At 34.0% G+C, this 21,776-nt stretch overlaps 1 protein-coding gene across 1 annotated transcript; it reads right to left on the bottom strand.

Annotated features, from left to right (window-relative positions):
• Nucleotides 1-10,313: 10,313 nt before the first annotated feature.
• LOC129808252 (dnaJ homolog shv) lies at nt 10,314-18,002 on the bottom strand. The gene is made up of 4 exons (XM_055858087.1): nt 17,746-18,002; nt 16,799-17,661; nt 10,945-11,155; nt 10,314-10,868 (listed from the first exon to the last, which is right to left on the bottom strand). Exons 2-4 carry the CDS (start codon nt 17,591-17,593, stop codon nt 10,807-10,809), a joined length of 1,068 nt encoding a protein of 355 aa, XP_055714062.1. The 5' UTR covers nt 17,594-17,661; nt 17,746-18,002; the 3' UTR covers nt 10,314-10,806.
• Nucleotides 18,003-21,776: the final 3,774 nt, after the last annotated feature.

Below are 21,776 nucleotides of genomic sequence, written 5' to 3' on the forward strand. Positions count from 1 at the left end.
TTAAATCATTGTAGGTTCTAGAGAACACCAAAAAAAAACGATTCCTCATCTTTGTTGTTCTGCTCTTTAATTCTCTCGCGTGCCATTTTTTGTCTTAAACTGGCGGACAATGAGAAATGAAGAACCTCGACTCATCCCTTGATGATAAGGCACCTTTGGAGGCAGGCCGAGCAAAAAAAAAGTACACGAGATAGTACAAGAGAAATGGCTCGCGCGAATTTTGACGAATTTTATTGGAGCCACGCGCAGCATTTTCTTCAAAAATTTTCCAACGAGAAAATAAAATCTACCAGTTCTAAGTGTGAGGGCCAAGTACAAGTACTACAGAAAAAAACCACCACGCCACAATTATTGTGGAAGTTATCAGAATTTTTGTGAATGAGAGAGTGCCTAAGGGGACAAGAGCCGACCATAAAGATTGAGGAGCAATTGAATGATGATCTAAATGACTTGACGACACGATCCTTTCCTGGATGAGGCCACAAAGTGGGCCATAGCAATCAGGCCACGAGACCCTACTCGAGCTGGAGCTTGAAGATGATCTCCATTGATTTGAGCCAATTGCCATTATTATCAGCTTCCTCCAGATATCAATCATCAGCTGGTTGTCATGTCATCGTGTCACTCAAAATCTTCCAATTTTTGTAACACGAAAAAAAAAGACAAGAAAAGGAGCCAAAAACAGAATAAAAAAAAATAATAAAGAAGTGATAAAATTCCGATGACTATCAACGTAAAAACTCAATAAAAATTTATAGTCTCTAGTCTGTGTTGTTTTCACTTGTTGTGGGTGATTTCCATCTTCCAACCACCCACCCGCCCCCGTCCAACCCCATGTTTACGTTTCATCATGAAGAATAAAAAAAAAACAGCACTTTCGTCACCTCAACCTGCACACTATCAGTCTATCAGAATCAGGGGCCAGTTGTGCTAGACTTTCCCAAACATGGAAATCATTTTCCCGCACAAAATTCATATCAACTTTTCGAGAGACCTTATCGTGCGCCATCCTCAAAATTAATTAGACGCTATTCAACATCATTTGTGTTATCAAATATTAAAGCCCCCTTCTCTATATCCAACACACGTCTTCCACTTTTAATTGATAAATGTCTGCCAAGAAGATTAATAATTAAAGAAGTATCTCTTCAATGAAAAGTCACTTCTTGCTCTTTAAAATGTCAATCAGTCCACCAAAGTGGAATTAAACATCTCATATACCTTATCTATCTCTCTAATAATCAATTTTTGCAAGACTTGTCCCTATAAATGATCGATCAGAAATTCAAATACCGATAAAAGCTTTTTAATTAAACCATATTTTAAAAAACACTGCCCATGAGAGAGTCATATTTCAAGCTTTAATATTTCGAAATTGCGATTGGGATTATAAATTCAGTGTGACTATCAATTTTTGGCTCTCGTTTATAAAATAAAAGATTTTTCTGATAAATTAAAATGTATATTGTACCCTTTGAATCCTAAAATTCATCATTTAAATTATATACAGGGGATTGCGATAAAAAAAATTAAAAAGTAAATTATTTAAAATAATTTTATCAGACCTCATGGGGAAACTGATATTTTTCAGTACGTTCCATTAAAATATCCTCTGATTAATCAAGAATTATTTCGCTCATTTAAAATTAGGCTGTAGCACATTGGTATTTGGTACCGTCGTTGCGGGTGACTTTGGACTCTGCTGTTCGTGCACTTATATTCTAGCATTCTAGCTCCTATTGATAGTCTTCGCCGATTCGGTCTACCATGTCAAAGTATATAGGGATATGTTACACTCAGAAAACAGCTCTGTGGAAACGTGTCTTGGCACAACACTTGGATCAAGACATGGGGATTTGTGCCTTGAGTGCAAAGACTACTTTACTTGAAGGAAAGCATTTATTTCTACACAGAACTTAGGTTCAACACGTGTCCGTTCTTATTGCTAAGACCGGTGAAAGAAAATCCATTCAAAGCACGAATATACTCAAATTTTCTTGTTGACAAGTCAAGCTTAAGATCGAGCGGTGCTTAGCATAACACCGACAATGGGTTACATGTAATGCATGTTTGTCAGTGTGGTCGGTCAGTGTGTGTCTCAGGGCCTTGACAGACTTGAGAATTAACCGAGAGACGGCTTAGTGTAATTATATTCGAAATAATGGTTAAACCACGTTACTATCATTTTCCACTAAGTCGTCTCTCGGCTTAAGTCGTAAGTGTGTCAAGGACCTAAAAGTCAAAGTGATGCACTGATCATAATTGCGCAATTAATGGACAATGTTGAATTTTTAAGTAAAGATAAGTGTCTGCAGAATCTTTTGGAGATGTCGGACGTTCCCCAACGTTGTAAAAGATAATGAAAAGTAAGTGTCTTCAATTTTCCTTGGTTGAACGCTACTTGGAGCCCATTTTGTGTATCATATTAGCGCATTCACAGAAATCGCATTACATGCAGATACACAAACAAAATGATTTTTGGTAATTTATTTATTAATATTCAAATTGTAGTCGTAAAATAGATATTTAAGGCTATTTAGTGATATATTGGGAAAATCCTTCCAAATTATATTGATAAATTTTGTGAAACTCATTTTGGAATATAGTACAATTTATATAAAACCTATTTCAACTTATATAAAATCTAATCCAAATTTATATTTCCAATTAAGGAGCCCCGCGGCAGTTGCACAATCAAACTTTACGACAAATACCGAAACTTGAAAGGGAAATTCTAGAAAAAGGTTGACTAAAAAGATTTAGAGGCATTCAAAGGTTACTAACAATCCGATTCGAAAAACACCAAAGTTCGCCTGATACAGGTATTTTTTATAGTTAAAACTTGTACCGTCGTTGCGGGTGACTTTGCACTCTGCTGTCCGTAAGACTTTCATAAATTCTAGCACTTATTGATGGTCTTCGCCGATCCGGTCTACCATGTCAAAGTATATAGGGATATGTTATGTACCAAGTAAGGTACAATGATCCTCAAAAAGATTCTTGTAGTTTCAGTAATAGTCAGTGAAATGCTAATATGTATAGGTATTTTCTTAAAAAAACGGCTCCGTGAAAAAGTTATATGAAGGTGCAATTCCAAAATCGATTTCAGAGTAGTAAATTGCCCAAATCTAATATAAATTTATCTGGCTAGAATAATCCACTTCGATTTTATTGATTATTTTAATTAAAATATTTTTTTCCCTATTATCTTCCTAAAAACGCATGATTTATGTTATAAAATTGCATATAATGGTCTTTCTAAAGCTGTATTATAGAAGTATTTGGCTAAAAATTATCCAATTTCATGGGAACTTAAGATAAAATGACCGAGATCTACAAGATGGCATGGTCGCCATCTTGATATGACGTTTCTGTACGCCATTTTGAATAACTGTCAAAACAAAAATCTCATCCGATTGATCTGAAATTTTAGTATGTTGTAGCTGATGTCAAGGCCTTTTCAAAACATATATAAAATCCGACCTAGGTCAAGTGATTGTCTGGATATAGGGGCTTCAAGTTCAAAATTTTGACATTTTCATGAATACAGAACTACAGGGAGCTTCTTTTATCAAAACTATCACAAAAAAGACAGCGCTATCGTTAGGCGATGAGATCTAACAAACAAACAAAAAGAAAAGTAATGTTTTTGTTTATAACAGCGCATTTTTTGAGAATCTTAAAAACTGATTTCGCAAAGATGAAAAATAAAAAATTAATTAAATGCACTTTTCGTTTATTTTTTGAATTATGTTAGAGTTAATAAATATATAATATTAATGCCTCGACTATTTTTAATGGTTACTGAGGCATTTCGTTTAGGTTTCAAATATTGAAGATTAAAAAATAAAGACCGCCAAAACATGAGTATTACAAAATTTTAAACTTTGAGCCTCTGTATCTAGGTAAATACTTGACGTAGACTGGAACATAGATACGTTTTGAAAAGGCCTTGACATCAGGTACAACATACTAAAATTTCAACCCAATCGGACCAGTTTTAGATGGCGACCACGTCATCTTGTAGATCTCGTGCATCTTACCCTTAGATGTGAAGATCTTCATTGTCGTTTATTATCAGAAATTGTTGATTTTTTAGTATTTATTAAAAAGTACAAAGTCACTCGCACCTTATCCCAAGTGCAAGCCTTTTTTCGTGATTTTTTTAAACATAGTAAAATTTTATAAAATTAATGTTAGTAGCACAAAATCCATTCATTAACAACTGAATACAAATAATTTTACCCATTTACCCCCTTCCTTTCACTTTAACTATCCACTTTTAGAGGGTAAAGTCGAAAAACAGCGAAAAAACGTGCAAAGTCACCCGCAACGACGGTACCTATTCAGGAAAACATTAACATTAGGATAGCATTAAAAGCTATCTAAAAATACATATTTCATAATGTTCGCCGAAATAATACAAGAACTACGAGGAAATTTGTTAAAGTCACGGTGTAATATCTGCAAAATTTTTACAAGGAAAAGTGAAAAATATCTTCACGTTTTATTAGGCTTGATGGGCGCCTAGCCAGACCATGTCCTTAAACAACATTATTTTCAATAGAATTATTTTTCAGCTGACTTGAGATTTTGATGCGAAATTCCCAGATAAAAGGCCTGTCGGAACTGTCGGAACATTGATTGAGGTGTGCAACGCAGTTCTTAATGATCAGAAAGTTACTGTGAATTACAACTCCAAGAATGGAAGTAAGATCATAATATAATATTTTTGTTTTCTTTATTATAAATTTTTCACATTTTTTGTGCATCTTTCAGGCTCAAGAGTTATTGTCGTGATAAAATCCTGAAGCCTTCGACACAGAATTTGAAAGATAAAAGGAGCCGTAAGATCACCTTTGAAGATTCGAAAGCTGCGCAAATTTTCTTTGTGTCAACTAAATATAATCAATTTGGATTCCAGCATCAATAAGAGGACAAAGGTTGGTAAAATACAATTATAGAAAATTAAGCCATGTAATTTTTCTAAAAAAAAATAAATAAATAAATAAACAGTATATAATAGTTCAAACATATTTAAAAATAAATAAATAAACTCATTTGTAACTCTAAAAACAAATTTAAAAGTATTATACTAATGAAAAAATATCACAGATATTTAAAATCAATTCTACACTAAAAAAAAATCAAAACTTAAAACTACATTTTCCATAAAATGTTAAAATGAAATATATCGCAGATTTCTTAGTTCAATTTAATAGTAAACCAGCACTTATATTTGAAAGGGTATAATAAGTTTTTTTTTAAACAATTTTGTAACATGAAATAAAATATAATTTAAACTAAAAATAGTATCTAAATCTTGTAAATGACTGAGCAAATTATGTTTAATTTTATACTAATATGTCATTAAAAACTTTTTTAGGAAAAGTAATAAACAAATTGTAAGGTGTGACAAATAAAAAAAATAAAAGTTAATTTAAAAAAACGTTATTTTTAAATTCCTAAAGAAGAATGAATTGCATTGAGTTAAGTATTTCCGGATGTTATGGTCCATCAATCGCCTCAGGTCTTGCATCAAGATATGATATTCGTTAAATTTTGAAGGTAATCTTTTAACACCTTTTAGTTCTTGTCCTCAAGTCACGTCGGGTCTTAGTTGTTCAGTTTTAAAAACAGATCTAATTTTAAAGCGTGTCTATTTATTCTATTTATTTATATTTTGTATTTATTATTATACTTATATAATAATAAATACAATACAAAAATGTGTTCTAAAAGTGGCACTGAATGGGTACTCCACCTTAATATATTTTTAGAATGTTATTACACCAAGTCTTTTGATTTGGCTCACAATCTAAATTTCAAATAAAGGTATCAAATTAATATTAGGTTCTGTTTCTTGGTGAAACAAACATATCGCGGATTCTTTTGATGCTGAGAAGACTTACATTTCTAAAAACGACACCGTAACGAATTCATACTTTAATAAACAGAGCAATTAAAGAGGAGCATTACTCCACTGACATTTCATTACTCACAGTTCATTGACCAAAATTTTATCTTCTCTGGCTTCACTGTTTTTTAACACTGGAAAGTTTGTCGACTTGTTTAATGGTAATTACTGTAGAAGTAATACAAATAGGATGAACGGAGAATATTGAAGATTCACAATTTCTTAAAGCAAATTCATTTAAAGAAAATCTATTCTTCTGCCTTAACTTTTTACCGGTGCTATCACACTATGATTTTTTAACAATTTAATTTTAAATTGAACTCAGCAAATTGAGCATTAAAATTTCTAAAATTACTTGAAATTTTTCATAGCCAGGACACATTTTTGCGAGAAATTTGCTAAATTCAAAAAAGACCGCGCAGATTGATAGTTGTTTTATTTTGTCATTTGTGATTTTGTTACATTATTAGAAAAATGGGTGAGTCCAGTGATGAGGCAGAAATTTTCCTACTTTATGTAGGATACATGTTCAATAAAAATGTGTCTCAAGGTAAAAGGAAGAGATTGTGGGCCAGAAAATGGATCCAAGAGAGATCTGACCACGGATTCATTGAAAAAATGTATGATGATATCGCAACTGGTAATTTTTTTGGATACAACAATTTTCTTCGTATGGCTACTGAAGAATTTGAGGGACTACTTCACATAGTTAGACCTCATTTGCAGAAAGAAACAACGAAAATGAGGGTGCCTATATCGCCTAAAATTGCAATTTTTGAGCAATTTTAACATTTTAATTTGCTGAATTGAAATTAATTTGAGCAACCACGTTTTATGCTATTTTAGCATATTTAAACATATTTTGGTGGGCCAAGTATTAGTTTATATCAATAAATAAAAGAAAATCTATTAATTTAAATGATTTTCAATGCAAAATAACGCATAGGAACACTTAATCTGAAAATTAAATTGAATTTAAAAATTGAGAAAATCCTAGTGTGATAGCACGGTAAAGTTGCCCTCACAGAACAAACTGTTTTTCATTTCTACGATTTCTATGAGAGATTTTCTGAGAATTCTTGGGTAAATAATTCATAGAACGAGAGAGCAGTAATCCCTCGATTTTTTCACCCCCCCCCCCCCAAAATTTCCACCCCGGAGACCACTTTTGTCAACAAATCTCCAGGTTTCAGACGGTTTCTGAGAAATATCGTCACGCTGTTTGTCCGTCTGTCGCCAGCTCTAGAGGCTAAACGGTAAGAGATAGCGACTTGGTGCCTAAGGGTAACCCCCCACATAAGTCGACCGAAGGATCGTTAACATGCCTCTCATTTTTCCCTCACCCCTCGTCTTCTCCTCCAAAACCATGTTTATGTATGGGATTGCTCGAAAATGCGTCGTTAGATTCTTTTTTTAATTTTTGGATATGTTGGATCAGGCGGACATTTCGTCCTGAGACGAAAATACCGTTGAATCATACCTAATAACGGTTTTTCAAGGTCAAAGGTTAAAAACGAATGGAATCTCAATAACATTGACCACAAAATATTCTAAATTAAACATTTTTTAAGAGATGGATATTTAAAATAAGCTATAATAATTACAAAGTAGGATTAAGAATATTCAAGTCTTAGCTAATTTATGAAAACATCCATCTATATCATGCAACATTTTTTTTAAATTCTTCTGGTTAGCGACTTTTAATATTTTCACATGAGTACTCGAAGCACTCGAAAAAAAACATCTCGACCGAAGTATATCTTTAACAGGTTACCGAAGTTTTCATACCTCTTTTTGGGGAAGTTTCCTCAAGATTTCCCCACGAAGTCTTGAGGAAATTTCAGAAATTATTGAAGTTTTTCCGGTGATAACCAATGGGAATGAACTCACCTCAAGATTAAAAACACTTTTTTTTTATTCTTCCCCAGAGCTTTTTTAAAATGAATAAAATATACCCTTATAGTCACTGAAGAAGGTCCATATCCGGACCGAAAGCTCTGGAGAAGACCAAAAAAGTTGCTAAAGTTGGTAAGATAAAAAAAAGCTGTTAGAAAGCGCGTTTTCCACTGTAAGTGTTTATTATCTTGAGGTGACTTCATTCCCACTGGCGATCACTGAAACATCTTCAATCATTAACCACGCCAATACAAACATCCAATAGAAAACTGAAGAAAATTAGAAAAAACTAAGGGAATATTCCTATGCAAATCATCGGAGACCTTTTCAAAAAATTTCTATAGCTTACTAAGGACATTTCTATACTGATTCCACTGGAATTCCTAGTGTAGAAAATATTTAGAGAATACTAAGGGAAAATATTTGAAATCAACAAAAAATGTTCCGTAGGGAAGTCCAGTGAATTCTTTTGGAAATCACCTAAGGAAATTTTCACAAGAAATCATCAAAAGTTTTGTAGGATGTTACCGATTTTTCCGAAACTGAAAATCTCCTTGGGAAATATCTGTGATCTCCATAGGAAATTTCCACCTCTAAGCGAGGTAATTTCTCCAGTGATTTAATCCGTATTCCCATGTGTAGAATCTTCGGGGATTCTTAGGACAAAATTCCATCCATGAATAACGAATTTCTGTTTAAAATCCTAAGGAATTTCAGAGGAAACAATGAATGGAAAACTCTCAAGGAATTCTTTGGGAATTTCCTGAGAATTCTAATTACAAAAAAATCAAACGGAATTTTCTATGATTTCATTGGGAAATTTTGACATCCCAGAAAGGGTAATTTTTTCAGTTATTCACTACAGAAACATTGACATTTCTGGGGCAAATCCCAATAAATGTTAGAGAAAATAATTCACAGAAATTTCTCTAGCAATTCTCTTGAAATTCTTTAAGAAACTAACGAATTTTCCAAGACTTAAAATTCATTAAGAATTCCTTGTGGTTTTTCTTGGAAAATGTCTACAGCTTTTTTGGTGAAATGGTAAATTTCTTGGGAAATTTCTCCTGTGATGCTTTTTCTAATGGGGCGAATTCATCCACAAAGCAAATGACATTTTTCGCTGTTAGAAAGCGCGTTTGCCACTGCAATAAAAATCGAAATTCAGGTAAAAATAGTGAAAATACTCGCATATTCACCAAAACGGGAATACTCTATTCACCAAAATAATTCATCTGTACTCACAAGTTATTACCCCCTTGCTTTTTCAAGGTCAAATGTTAAAAAGGCTCTAGAAAGCGTATTTGTCAACTGAATGTTGTTATATTTGACCTCGTTGGAAAGGTCTTGGAATTCATGATAAGTCTGAACCGATTCCAATCGGTTGATAACCGATAACTGAATTTTATTCGAAAATCAATTTTATTACTCTGAAGCTATTTTGGGCGATCTATTTATTTATGAATCGATTTAAATCGGAGAACCGATAAACGGTAAATAACTTAAAATACTTACTATACACGGGTTTCAAGCATTCCGCAAAGCTTAGTTACGCTTTGCCGCCCCTTTTTCCTGGAATTCAATTAATTTTTTTTTTGTAGAGCACAATAGGTTAATTCAGAATGTGACCTACACTGAATTATTGAAACTTCCTCATTGTCTGAGATGGGCCAAAGGGAAAGACCATGAAGAAGTAGTCTAGAATAAAGGGGCTTGTGCTTCTTTATGTTTTTTCTTCTTTACTTACCTGAACCCAGGGGCCCATCAAGCCTAATAAAAAGTGAAGCTATTTTTCACTTTTCTTTGTAAAAATTTTGCGGATATTGCACCGCGCCTTAAACAAATTTGCCTCTAGTTCTTGTATAATTTTGGCGAACATTATGAAATATGTATTTTTAGATAGCTTTTAATGCACGATTTCGAAATATATCAGACTGATAAGTTAATTCTCTTTAGGGAAAAACTTGCCAATAGTCTTCAGTGCCTCTATGCAAAAATGTATGGAAAAATGAAATGTCGAGAGGCCCCTGCTTGAACCAGTAAGAGAATCTCAAAATTCTGATTTAGGTCCGGTTCCAAATTGAACTCTATTTCAAGTTTCACGAATTTTTGAATTATTCATTACGCAAATTCGTAAATCTTTGAAAAGTTAACAGGTTTCTCTTCAAGTTTATTTTGTTTCTTTGAACTTATTTAAAGTTCTCGTGTTATTTAGAATGTAGAAAGGGTCAAAAGAAGTATTTCTTTTTTTATTTACTTATTTTAGCAGTAATCAATGAATGGTAAATGCTAAACAAAAACTCAAGAGTATGTGATAGATTCTTGTGTTAGAAAACTTTCGTCACAGAGCAATATTTTATCAATGACGGCGCCCTAAATTTCCACGATTCCGATAACAAACATGTCTACAAACTCTTGATGATGTTAGATTGATGTTCCACCAATCTGAAATCAACACTTCACGTCAGGTATTTCTGACCCATCAATTATTTCATTCATCTTAACTTTTGCACACTTTTAAAAAAAATCTTTATTAAATAAAATAACAAAAAAATCCACATGAATTGTTTTACAGTAGACTCTCTCAAATTCGGGCATATAGGACCGAAATGTCAGCCGAATTAGACAGAAATTCGGGCGACATGTGCATATAGATATTGAGTTTACACACTGATATATATCGTAAATTGCATGAAAATCCCTCAATAATGCAAAATCACATCAAAACTAAGACAAATCATGCCAAACTTGAGCCTATTTGATTCATTTGATAATCATAATCAAACTTGAAAAATGACAACAAACTTTTTTCAAATGTAACCGCTGCCCGAATTAAAAAGTAGCCCGATCTTAAAAGAGCCGAATTTGCGAGAGTCTACTGTATTTTCTCCTTTTTTTTTTGTAATTGCCTCTTCTATTTTTCACTGAATTATTTACAAATAAAACACAGACTCACGTGCTCACAAATTCACTGTACTATACCTTTTAATTTTTTAAACCCTCAGGCCATTGTACACTCGATTGATGGACGCCTGTTTGAGGATCTTGCGAATCTCTGGCAAGAGAAAGAGAGAGAATAGCAAGTGATTAGAACTTGATGGACAGTTGGAAAATGAATTAATTCAACTCACCTTCCTTTTCTTCCTCCATAAAGTCTTGCTTTGGAAATTCCACATCAAAAGTGATGTACAATGTTCCATGGAGGTTGTTATTCTCATAATTTGGCATTCCTTCTCCCTTCTTCCGGATCCTAGCTCCCGGCCAGGTGACTTTTTCCCTGGACACTGACACCTTGTGCCCATCCAAATGTTCAATCTCCATTTCAAAGCCCGTCAGTGCATCCTAAAATCCACCCAAGAGATATATCCCAAAAGTCCCAACTTCCCTAATTGACACAGAAACTTTGCCTGTCATTTTGAGTTACAAAACTTCCATCGAAAATTCTCTCTTTGCCCTCTTTGCCCTCCCTTCGCCCTGCCAAAGGAATTTCCGGAAGGAGACGAAATGAATCACGAAAGGGAATGATTCCATTAATTATTTGTGCCTAATTGAGGACTTTTAATTACACTCTTTCTCCCACTTCTGGCAAATCCACAAAAGAACTAACAGCGGGAGTAAATTAGAATGAGAGTCAATTTTGCAAAAGGGGCAAATTTGGCGCCTTCTTGAGCAAGTTAATAGGACGAACACTCAAAAGTACTCCCCGGAAGATATTCATCAAAATTTGCTCTGCAATAATTGCAAAAAGACTAAAGAGTTAACTGATTGAGAAATTTTCCATGGGAATTCTTTTGGTTTGACTTTTCCAAGAAAAACCAAAAAATTCTTCATATTATTTCCCAAATAATTTAACTATGAGCCAGAGAAAAAAAAGTCTCATTCATCCAAAATTTTACTGCTCAATGGTTTGTGTGGGCAATAATAATGAAGGAACATTCCAGTGCCCCAAAAACAATAGCCAAATAAAATTGCGATAAGCATTTTTGAGATTATTCTTGGGTTAAGGGATATATAAAAATTTTTAGTAGATATAGTTACACGTTGGAATTCAGCCATAACTTTGTAATTTTATCAATTTTTTCTTCAATAATTTTGACCACAAATTAGTGTGTTTGGAGTGTTTTAAGAATACAATGAACTGAGTCTTTCCTAATATATTAATCCGAATGTAAAAGAAAGTGCATTAAAATAGATCAATAATAATTAAAAATAAATAAATATGTCTTTAAAGAACTATAGGGGAGACTGGGGTAAATTGAAAATTTTAAAATTCAATATCTTCCAAGATAAAAGAGATAGCGGCTTAATTTTTTTCCATAAATGGCCTCCATAGACCTTCTTTAAAGTCGTAAGTTTCGTAGAATTCGAACAAGGAATTCAGAAAATAAAAAATATTGAAAGTTTTCGCCCTGTTTTTGAAATGTTTTCCTTGCAGAAGAGATAACAATTATTACCTACTTACTTTCCAAAATTGATGCACTGGTAAATATTTCCTAAATTATTTGGATTCTTTGAATATGAAATCACTATCTATTTTAGAATTTTACAAAGATTCTTTTCTCCAGAAATCCTTTTATTAAAAATGGCCACTTAGGGTAAAAAGTAACAAAAGCTATGGAGCAAAAAGTAACAAAAACCCAAGCAATTTCTGATGTCCCACGGTGAAAAGAAACGTCATTACCATGTCTCGCCGCGTTTTGTTTGCATTGGTCAAACGATTAGCAGTCTCTTGTGTGTGTTTTTTTTTTCTAAAATAGGTTGAAAAGCACTTTTCTCGTTCAGATAGAGAAAACTGTGTTTTAAAAAGGTGTAGAGGAATAAATTTCCTATGAATATATGTCACCTAGCTATTATTTTAAATTTATGAAAGCCCGTAATGAAGCAAATCAAAATATGATAATATCCCATACCTGGTACTATTTGCCCCAGCATTTTTGAGAACACTTGAGAGAAATTTGAAAAAGTTAAAACAACATTCCGGAAATGTTTATTTTATCCTGCAGTATTGCTCTGAAATCGGTGTAAATATTACCCTTTTTATGTGTATTGGGGGTTAAAGTTACCCTCTTTCATGTTAATTTTACCCTTAAAAAGGTGTAAAATTAACATTAAAAAATGTTGATATATTTTTATACCTAAAAAGTGTTAAAGTTATAAGGAAAAAATGTTAATCGCACCCCTGTTATTCTTCTCAGTGAATGGTCACAAAATTATCTTTTAGAAAACAGCTCGATAAATATATTTTCTTACAAAATAGAGGAAAATGACTTTCACAAAGTTGTAGAGCAGTAAATTTCCTATAAAACTGCACTAATTACAAATTTGTGGGGCGCTAGGGTAGCTTGTAAAAAAAATATCCGTTTTGTTACTTTTTGCCCCAGTCTCTCCTAGCTATACGATCGCTACGATAATGGTTCTCTGGGCTTATCATTGGTCATTATCTTAAGTTTAAAATTAAAAATATTTTTTTATGACGCAAAATTTCTAAAAAAAAACAAAATTAATAATAATTTAAATCGAAAATATTTATTAAAAATTACCGAGAATTACAGAATTGTCTTGAAAAGAGGGGATGCAGCATATGCTTCATGTGGAACAAAAAATAAAGCCAGTGATAAGCCTAGATCAGCTTATAGAGGTGCGATTCCTTCATTGCAAATTTGGTTTGTGGCAAACTTGAACTATATTTATACATAAAAGGACAGATAATCCTAACCGACTTATGTAGGTGAGATTCTTAACGTGAGCTAACTCGGAATGTATGCAAATTCGATTTAGAGCTGAAGTTGGGGGACGCCATTCAGTTATCTTGAATCAAATTCGTGAAATTATACAAATTTTGTATGTAAATCAAAATATCAAGGATTTGGATGGACTGGCAGAAAAGTGATATATGGGTGAAATGTAGACCAGAATGTTCTCTATAATTTTGCCATAGAACATGATCTCATCGATTACTCAGAAGCCAAGATAAGCGCGGTTTTTTGTTTCTCAACTCGTTTTTTCACCCAGAGCGCCCCAAGTGTTCACAGACTAAACTACTACACTCTAAAATTTCATTAACTTGCACAAAGGAATTTTTGAGAAACATGAGTTTGAATTTCGATGAATTTTGACGCTATCGCAGCGCCACCTGTGGTGACTTTTTGAACTTCCATCTGAAAGTGCTCATCGAGACGAAACCACAAAGGGAAAGAACCGGAGATAGAGGCCGGTCAATATTCGAACTTTGACCCCTTATAGCTCGGGTCAGGGGTTATGGATCGACTTATGTATTTTTTTGTTTGATAGATATAATCAAAGGCTACAACATACTAAAATTTCAGCCCGATGCACAAAGGAATTTTTAAATTATTTAACTTAGAAAATTGAAAAGTCTTCTTTTTAAAAATAGCGCCCCTAGCGGTGGTTTTATGAACTTGTTATGTTTGAAGAGGAAGTGGAATTTCATGAGAGCTTTCCAAAAAGCCCTCACTTCTTAAATTCTGACAATTAGAACCGGATTTATGGCCATTTCAAGAATTTTTTTTGGACCCTTATAGCTTGGGTCAGAGGGGTCAGGGAACCTTAAGTTTGGTGTTGATCGAAAGCTCTAACGGCGTTATCACACTAGCACATTAAAATTTTAATGTGAATCATATTAATTGTCGCTTGTGAGCGTCCAAATATGTTATTTGTGTCTTTGAGTCACTTAATATTTGGGGTTTTTCTATTTATTGATAAAAAAGTAGACTTGTCCTGCAAAAATGAGTTTAAATTTACCTAAAGCATAAATATTTTTCACATTAAAAAATTAAAGAGAAAATCGCATTCATTTTTCGCATTAATGCTATAAATCAATTTATATCAAATTTTGCGGGCTAAGTCTACCTTTTTATCAACAAATAGATCAAATTTTGAATATAAAATGATTCAAACACACAAATTACACATTTGTACACTCACCAGCAACAATTAATGTGAATCATATTAAAATTTTAATGAGCAAGTGTGATAACACAGTAAGACCTAGCTATAACAGACTAAAATTTGAGCCCGCTCGATGCCATAGGGGCGGAGCCATTAAGAAAACAAAAAAAGGGGGGTCTTCAAAATGGCGGAAGGAGGGGTGGGGGGTGGGGGGTCAATGCACCAAGTTGCAATTTTCACCCGATATATAAACTTTGCCGAAAACCGCAAGTCGATATCTTTCTTAGTTTGAGAGCTATTAAGCTCCAAAGAGCGGCCGGCCGGACGGCCGGGAAAGTAACTTAGCCACCCATATATTCGTGATCAGGAAGTGCTGAAACACATTTTGGCAAAGTTTGGGCCCGATCTGAGGACATGAAATTTTGGTAGGATTATCGTAGGTGAGATTGTTAAGAATCTCACCTAATACTTAGAATTAAAAATCAAAATGTAGATTTTTTTTATGTTGGCATGAGAGGACGTTATGGTCTATGTATGATTTTTTTCGAGACTTCTTTTAGTTGTGATTCTTTCTAATCACACCTATTGTAATCCTCGGATTTTCTCAAAGTGCTCAGATCGAGCTGAAATTCACAGGGTATATGTTTTGAACATCCCTGATGCCGAAAATTACAAGCCGCTAATGTCGGGTCCGGCCGTCCGTAGTACGCAATATCTCTGGTTTGGAAAGAGATATCTTCATAAATTTTTTTTTAAATATATCTACGCGCGCGTGCGACGATTTCTGTGCTATTAGTTTTTTCGAAAAACCGGTTAAAAATCACGTTTTGTAGTTTATCTCGAAATCTAAGCATGCGATTTTGAAAATTTTTGAAAGGGAGAAGCGGCGTCGGACAAGCTTTTCCCATATACATATATAGCACTCTCCCATTCTCCCATTTTCTCTCTCTCTCCCTCTCTCTCTCTCTCTCTACTCTCTCTAAATAGTGAGCCTATGTTCGAAAACTTGTAAGGTGACATATACAATTCGCGATCCGCGATTTTTTTAAGCGGATCTTCACGAGACGCGACTTTCTTTGCGGATTTTCACGGGTCGCGAATTTTTTCGCGGATTCTCGCGGGTCGTGTATTTTTTTGCGGATTTTCGCGGGGCATATATTTTTTCGAGGCTTTACGCGGGGCGCAATTTTTTCGCGGATTTTCACGGAATGCGTATTTTTTCTCGAATTTTTCGCGGAGCGTGAATTTTTTCGCAAATTTGCAATGAAGGAATCGACAATTGGGTAGAATTATACTTATTTCCACTACACAGTCGTTATGCGAACTGAGCCTAATTGAATTTTTCGCGGTGTATTCGTAAGACATTTTCAAAATATTCACTATACTCCTAAAATATTCGCAAAGTAGGGCAAAATGAGGCATTTTGGAACCATTTACAATTTGGAATTGTGAGATTTTCTCTCTGTTTTATTGCCTCTTTATGCCTTTTTAAAGAAAATTTTCTCTATCCTTTCAGGCAGAGACGTCAGAATTTTTAAAAAAAGGCAATTTTTGGCAAAAATTGCTTCTAGTGCGAAGAAAATCTGTTCCTTTTCTTCTTAATCGTGTTTTGGTTTCCTCTTTGCTGATCTGAAATAGTGTAGGAAAATCGCAAATGTTCCAAATTGTAAATTAAATGGTTCCAAAATACCTCATTTTACCCTATTCACATTATTTTGCAAAAATTCCTTTTCATTATTTGCCAAAATTACTTCTAAAAGCTAAAACAGAGATGTTTTAGACAAATTTTAGACGTCAACCGAAACTTCAGGAAATCCCATAAAATCTTCATCTAAATTTTCCATCTCTAGAAACTTAAAAAATTGCAAAGTTTCCCAAGTGTCAGGACAGAAAATGAAGACATTACTTCTCAATCAACTGAAAAGTTTACCAAATAGAGTGAAAATCTCTGAATTCCAAAACTTTCCCTTGGCACAAAATTGGAAATTTAGTCATTCACATTGAGTAGAAAATCTCCCTTGAACTTGCAAAGTTTCTGTGGCTCAGAAACAGAGAAAATCAATTGGAGGAACTTACCTGAAGACTTATTGTGACATTTGTGTAGAGATCATCTCCTCTACGTTCAAATTTCTCATGTGGAGCTGTCGTCACGCGAATGATAAGATCTCCTGGCTCACCGTCCAGATGAGGCTCTCCCTCAGCAATGAATTTCGTCTCCTGTCCATCCTTCATTCCAGCCTCCACTTCCACTTCCAGAGTCTTCTCTTCGTTGACGAGCTTAACATTCGGACACTCATCGCAGACCGTCTGCTGCATCATCTGGAAACGTCCTGGCCCGAGACTTCGAGTTACCATTTCCTGTCGGCAATTGCACTGTCTCGTGCCACTGGCTGGCTTCAGAACGGGCTTGTACCGTGTGATCTCGACAAAATTACCCGTATAGAGTTCCTCGAGTGTCACAGAGAGCTCAACCACAATATTTGCCCCTCTTGGTATATCCTGATGCCCTTCATTTCCCCCAAAATGGAAACCAAAGTCCCCAAAGAAACTGGAAAAAGGATCTGAACCGTCCATCATGCCATCCTTCTTCAGACACTCCTCTCCACATCTGTCATAGGTTTTTCTCTTTTCTGGATCTGACAAAACCTCATAGGCAGCTCCAAGATCTTGAAACTTTTCCGAAGCATTGGGATCATCTTTATTCTTGTCCGGATGCAGCTTAGCTGCAAGTTTCCTGTATGCTTTCTTGATTTCATTGGTGGAAGCGGATCTCTTGACCTCGAGAATGGAGTAGAAATCCCTTCCGGCCACAGCCAGGCCGATAAAGCATATCAGATTGATTGATAAAACAACTAACGTGGAAGTCTTCATTTCTCTCAACACTCTCTCTCTCTCTCTCAGCTCTCACAATAAATACTTCCTAGTCTAAGTGGCAGAATCTACAAAGATTCCCAAAATGACTTGCATGAGATTCAGGAAGATTGAGTGGCTCTCCTTGGAAGGGGCAGTGGAAGAGTATTTACCAGTAGTTGATACCGTTGTAGGTTATGTCAGGAAATCAGCTTGATTGTGACCAAGTTTCCAACATTTGGCCAAGATTATTACTCAGACAAATCCTTCAGAAGATTCTCTTCCTGCTCAGCATGTTTTCACTGATATTTTTGTACAAATTCACTGAGAAAATCCACCACAAAGAACCAAGAGATTTTTCACGGGGAGTTTGCGTTTCAAATTGACACACCGAATGTGTTGGTCTGTTGTGATTGGTCCGCGTAAAAAGTGTCAAAAAAGCAGTGCTTTTAAATTACACGATTTTTTTCAGGAGTAATTTACGCCATAATAAAATACATGAGTCATCCTAATGTATTTTTACAAGAATTATTTTATTACTTGCTGTAAGGCGTAAGGCAAATGTGAGAACAAGAAAGTAATACAGTGCTCGCTTTCTAATCCGGATCGGCGTAATCCGGACGAGTTCTCGACGGTTGCATTTAAAATTATTTTGAGGTCATGTATGCATGTGTGTTCAGCAATGAAAATGAATTGTCCTGTGATGTTTTTATTTAATATAAGAAGTATAATAGCATAGAATTCTCTAATTATATGTTTTTAATGTTTTTAAAAATTTTATTCTAATTCTACAAAAAAAAACTTGTACACACGGCTCTTCGTTATCCGGCTGACTGGAGGACAAAATGGCATTTAGGTTTTTTGAATTTATTTTGAATTTATTTTCTGTCTGACAAAGAACAAGAGAATTTTCTTCATGGTGTGCTTATCTTTCATTTTTATCAAAATTATGTATAAAAACTTCGATACAGTGATAATAATATTTAAATTCACACTTTAGAAACTTCATGTTAAGTAAAAATAATTTTGAATACATAAACCGCCAGTGTTTGGCAGCTGTCACCCGAATAACGAAGTGCCGGATAACGAAGAGCCGTGTGTATTATATTTGCAAGACGTTGAACAAATTCAAAAAATCCATCCATATTACGAAGCGGACATCGCGGACATCTGTCATATTGTCTCCCAATCATCCGGATTACAAAGCGGGCACTGTAGTTTCTTTTGGAAGTTCGAGTTTGGAAGTTGAAAATTAACCGAATCATTGCTGAGACGGTATTGGTTACATGGACGTAGTAAAAGAGATCAACTGAGATAAAAATAAATTCTGTTCCATTCAAAAATAATTTGAAAATTGAATATGAGTGCGATCCCTATAACCCAATTCAATTCAGTACAATTGGTTTTTTTTTATATTAACTGGTGTTCGAAAAAATTATAATTCAGTAGAGCCCCGCTATAGGCCATTGCTCTATTGTCCACAATTTATCGACCGTTGATTTCAAAACACTGATTTTAAGTTAGGTTATGTTTTTTTAAGTACGCGACATGCAATGTTGTCATAATTATTTTAATATTTTTGGCAAACTTTATTGAGTTTGTGATAATTGTGATTTATAATGAAGAGAGCGAGAACAAGTACCACAATCGCGAAGAAAGTGGAAGCCGTCGAGCAATTTCAATACTAAAAGTCGTTGATAATTTTAAAAAATGACATGGACTATTAGTACGATCCAAGTGTCAAATCTGAAATCAAATATGGACTATAGCGAGACTCTACTGTACTTGCAATAAGGCAAATATCGACTTGTAAGATATATTGATAAGAAACGAACAACTCGATTTCTTGCAAAATTCGTTTTTTTCGCCTTTCGGGTAACCCTTGACACCCTCTACCTTCTCTGTGAATATTATACCGGAAAGTTAATCATTCTCAATGTTATAAGAGTCGAACAACTCGGCCGTGTGACGTCATCATTTTGATTGACAATAGCATCCCGGCTGACTCCACAACAAGACATGAACTCCTGTTGGGTAACGAGAAATTTGGCGGTTTTATTTATTGAAATATTTAATGTTATATTTAGTCAGTACAACATAAATTTCTACCAGTAAAAAACATAGTCAGTAAAAATTTAAAGTCCGCAATAAAAATTAAAAAAAGGAAAATAATAACACTGTGGGACAAAATTTAGGTTTTTGTGGGTATATTTTACGAGAGTGTCGAAACTTGTTAGAAGGTCACTTAAGGGTCTCAAATCTGAAATCCGTTTGGCCGGGTCACGCCTAGATTTTTTTTTAAATGCATTGTTAGTTTTTTGCTGTTTTCTAAAATTCAAAAATTTATATCTCCGGTTCGAATTATCCATTGGTAGTCACATAAAGTTAAAATGGCGCAAAATTTCATCCTCTACAACTCTTGAAAAACATATTAAGAACCTACGATAAAAATAATGTATATTTTCTAAAGAATTTTTGAAAAAATGCACCCAAAATTGTGCATTTTTCTGTGTTTTTTAATAATATAATATTGATTATATTATAATTATATTATAATATTTTATACGCCAATTACTATGACTAAAAGTGAGTGAATTTGTGAATTTAATATTCTTTCATTTCCTTTTAGTTTGAATTTTTTATCTTAATTCGTTGATCCACAATAAATTTTTGAAATAAAATGTATTAAAATCTATATATTTGCGGAAAAATACTGGTATCTCTGTGTAATCTACTGAAAAGCATTACCAACTCTGCCCAAAAAAACTTCAGGAGCACTGAAGAAGCATTCATTATGGAAAAGGTGTTCCTGAGCGATCTACAATCAGCAGATTCTTCCAACGATAATAATAATAATGAAATAATAAATAAATATAGTAAAATCAAAACTTGGGCTTAAAAGTTAAAATCAACCGAATCATCGCTGAGATGGTGATGGATACATGGACGTGGTAAAAGAGGTCAAAAATGACATAAATAAAATAAATTCTGTTCCACTCAAAAACAATTTAAAAATTGAAAATGAGTGCGATCCCTGTAATCTAATTCAATTTAGTACAATTCGGTTTTTTATACTAACTGGAGTCAGAAAAAGCATAATATTCTCATGAAAGTGCTAAGAACCTGCATAAAAACTTTTGATTTTAAATACTGCTTTTTGTGCTTAAAGTTAAAGGCTTAAATAGATGACCAAAATGTTTAGGCTGGTCAAATATTTTTTCCCATCAAACACTGTTTCACGTGCTGCCAGGAGGAAACTATATGGAAGCCTTCTTCAGAAAAAAGCTCGACAGTGAGTGTTGAACTTTTATTTTTCCGTGCTATAAATGTTATGAGTAAGACTGAGATGAGTGTCATATGCGGATAAACTACGAAGTATTTTCTTGTCGGGAACAAATTTCGGAAGATTCGGAATCGTCTTACTACAGTAGACTCTTCGATATCCGGCTGACTGGGGGACAAATGACATTTAGGTTTTTTGAATGATCAACGGTTTTTCTATTTTGTGCAGTGTGAATTTATTTTCTGTCTGACAAAGAAAAAGAGAATTTTCTTCGTGGTGTGCTTATGTTTCATTTTTTATCACAATTATGTATTAAAAACTTCGATACAATGTTAATAATACTTTAATTCACTCTGGACAAACTTCATGTTTAGTGAAAATAATTTTGAATATATCAACCGCCAGTGTTTGGCAGCTGTCACCCGGATATCGAAGTGCTGGATATCGAAGAGTCTACTGTATAAAAAAAAATGAAGTTTGAACAATAGCGCTCGGAACTGTTTTTCTTTTGTAAATAAACTTTGAGGTGGGGAGTAATCAGTGAAAATTATGAGAAAAATCAGTGTTTCTCAGTTATGGACAGCTCGACAGAATTCGGTACACAGTAAAAAATTGTGTGAGAAATAAGGTTGTGTATGGGAAAAGTTGTGTAATGTCACAAACATTTTGGTTGTAAATTGTAAAATTACTACAGTGCTGTCTCTCTATATGCAAACTCTCTATATGCACAGCTTTTGTGTCAGTTGCATTCAAAATCAATTTGTTTACATTTTGACAAAGTAATAAAGAAAAATTATTTTCTTGGTAACTAATTTTTCTTGTTTTTAATTTTCTTAATACAAAATGAGAATGGAAAAGAAAAATTGCTAAAATGTTAGGTACAACAATTGTTAATTCAAGCGACGGAATTTTAATAAATTC

The sequence above is a fragment of the Phlebotomus papatasi genome, chromosome 3 (genome assembly GCF_024763615.1).
Source record: "Phlebotomus papatasi isolate M1 chromosome 3, Ppap_2.1, whole genome shotgun sequence".
In the NCBI taxonomy this organism is placed as follows: domain Eukaryota; kingdom Metazoa; phylum Arthropoda; class Insecta; order Diptera; family Psychodidae; genus Phlebotomus; species Phlebotomus papatasi.

Bases quoted from the DNA above. Each gene is read 5' to 3' on its own strand.
- LOC129808252 (XM_055858087.1), bottom strand. From the start codon at position 17,593: ATGAAGACTTCCACGTTAGTTGTTTTATCAATCAATCTGATATGCTTT. The intron at 11,156-16,798 runs GTAAGTTCCTCC...GGTGGATTTTAG, and splicing joins ATGTCACAATAAGTCTTCAG to GATGCACTGACGGGCTTTGA. The intron at 10,869-10,944 runs GTGAGTTGAATT...TTCTCTTGCCAG, and splicing joins TATGGAGGAAGAAAAGGAAG to AGATTCGCAAGATCCTCAAA.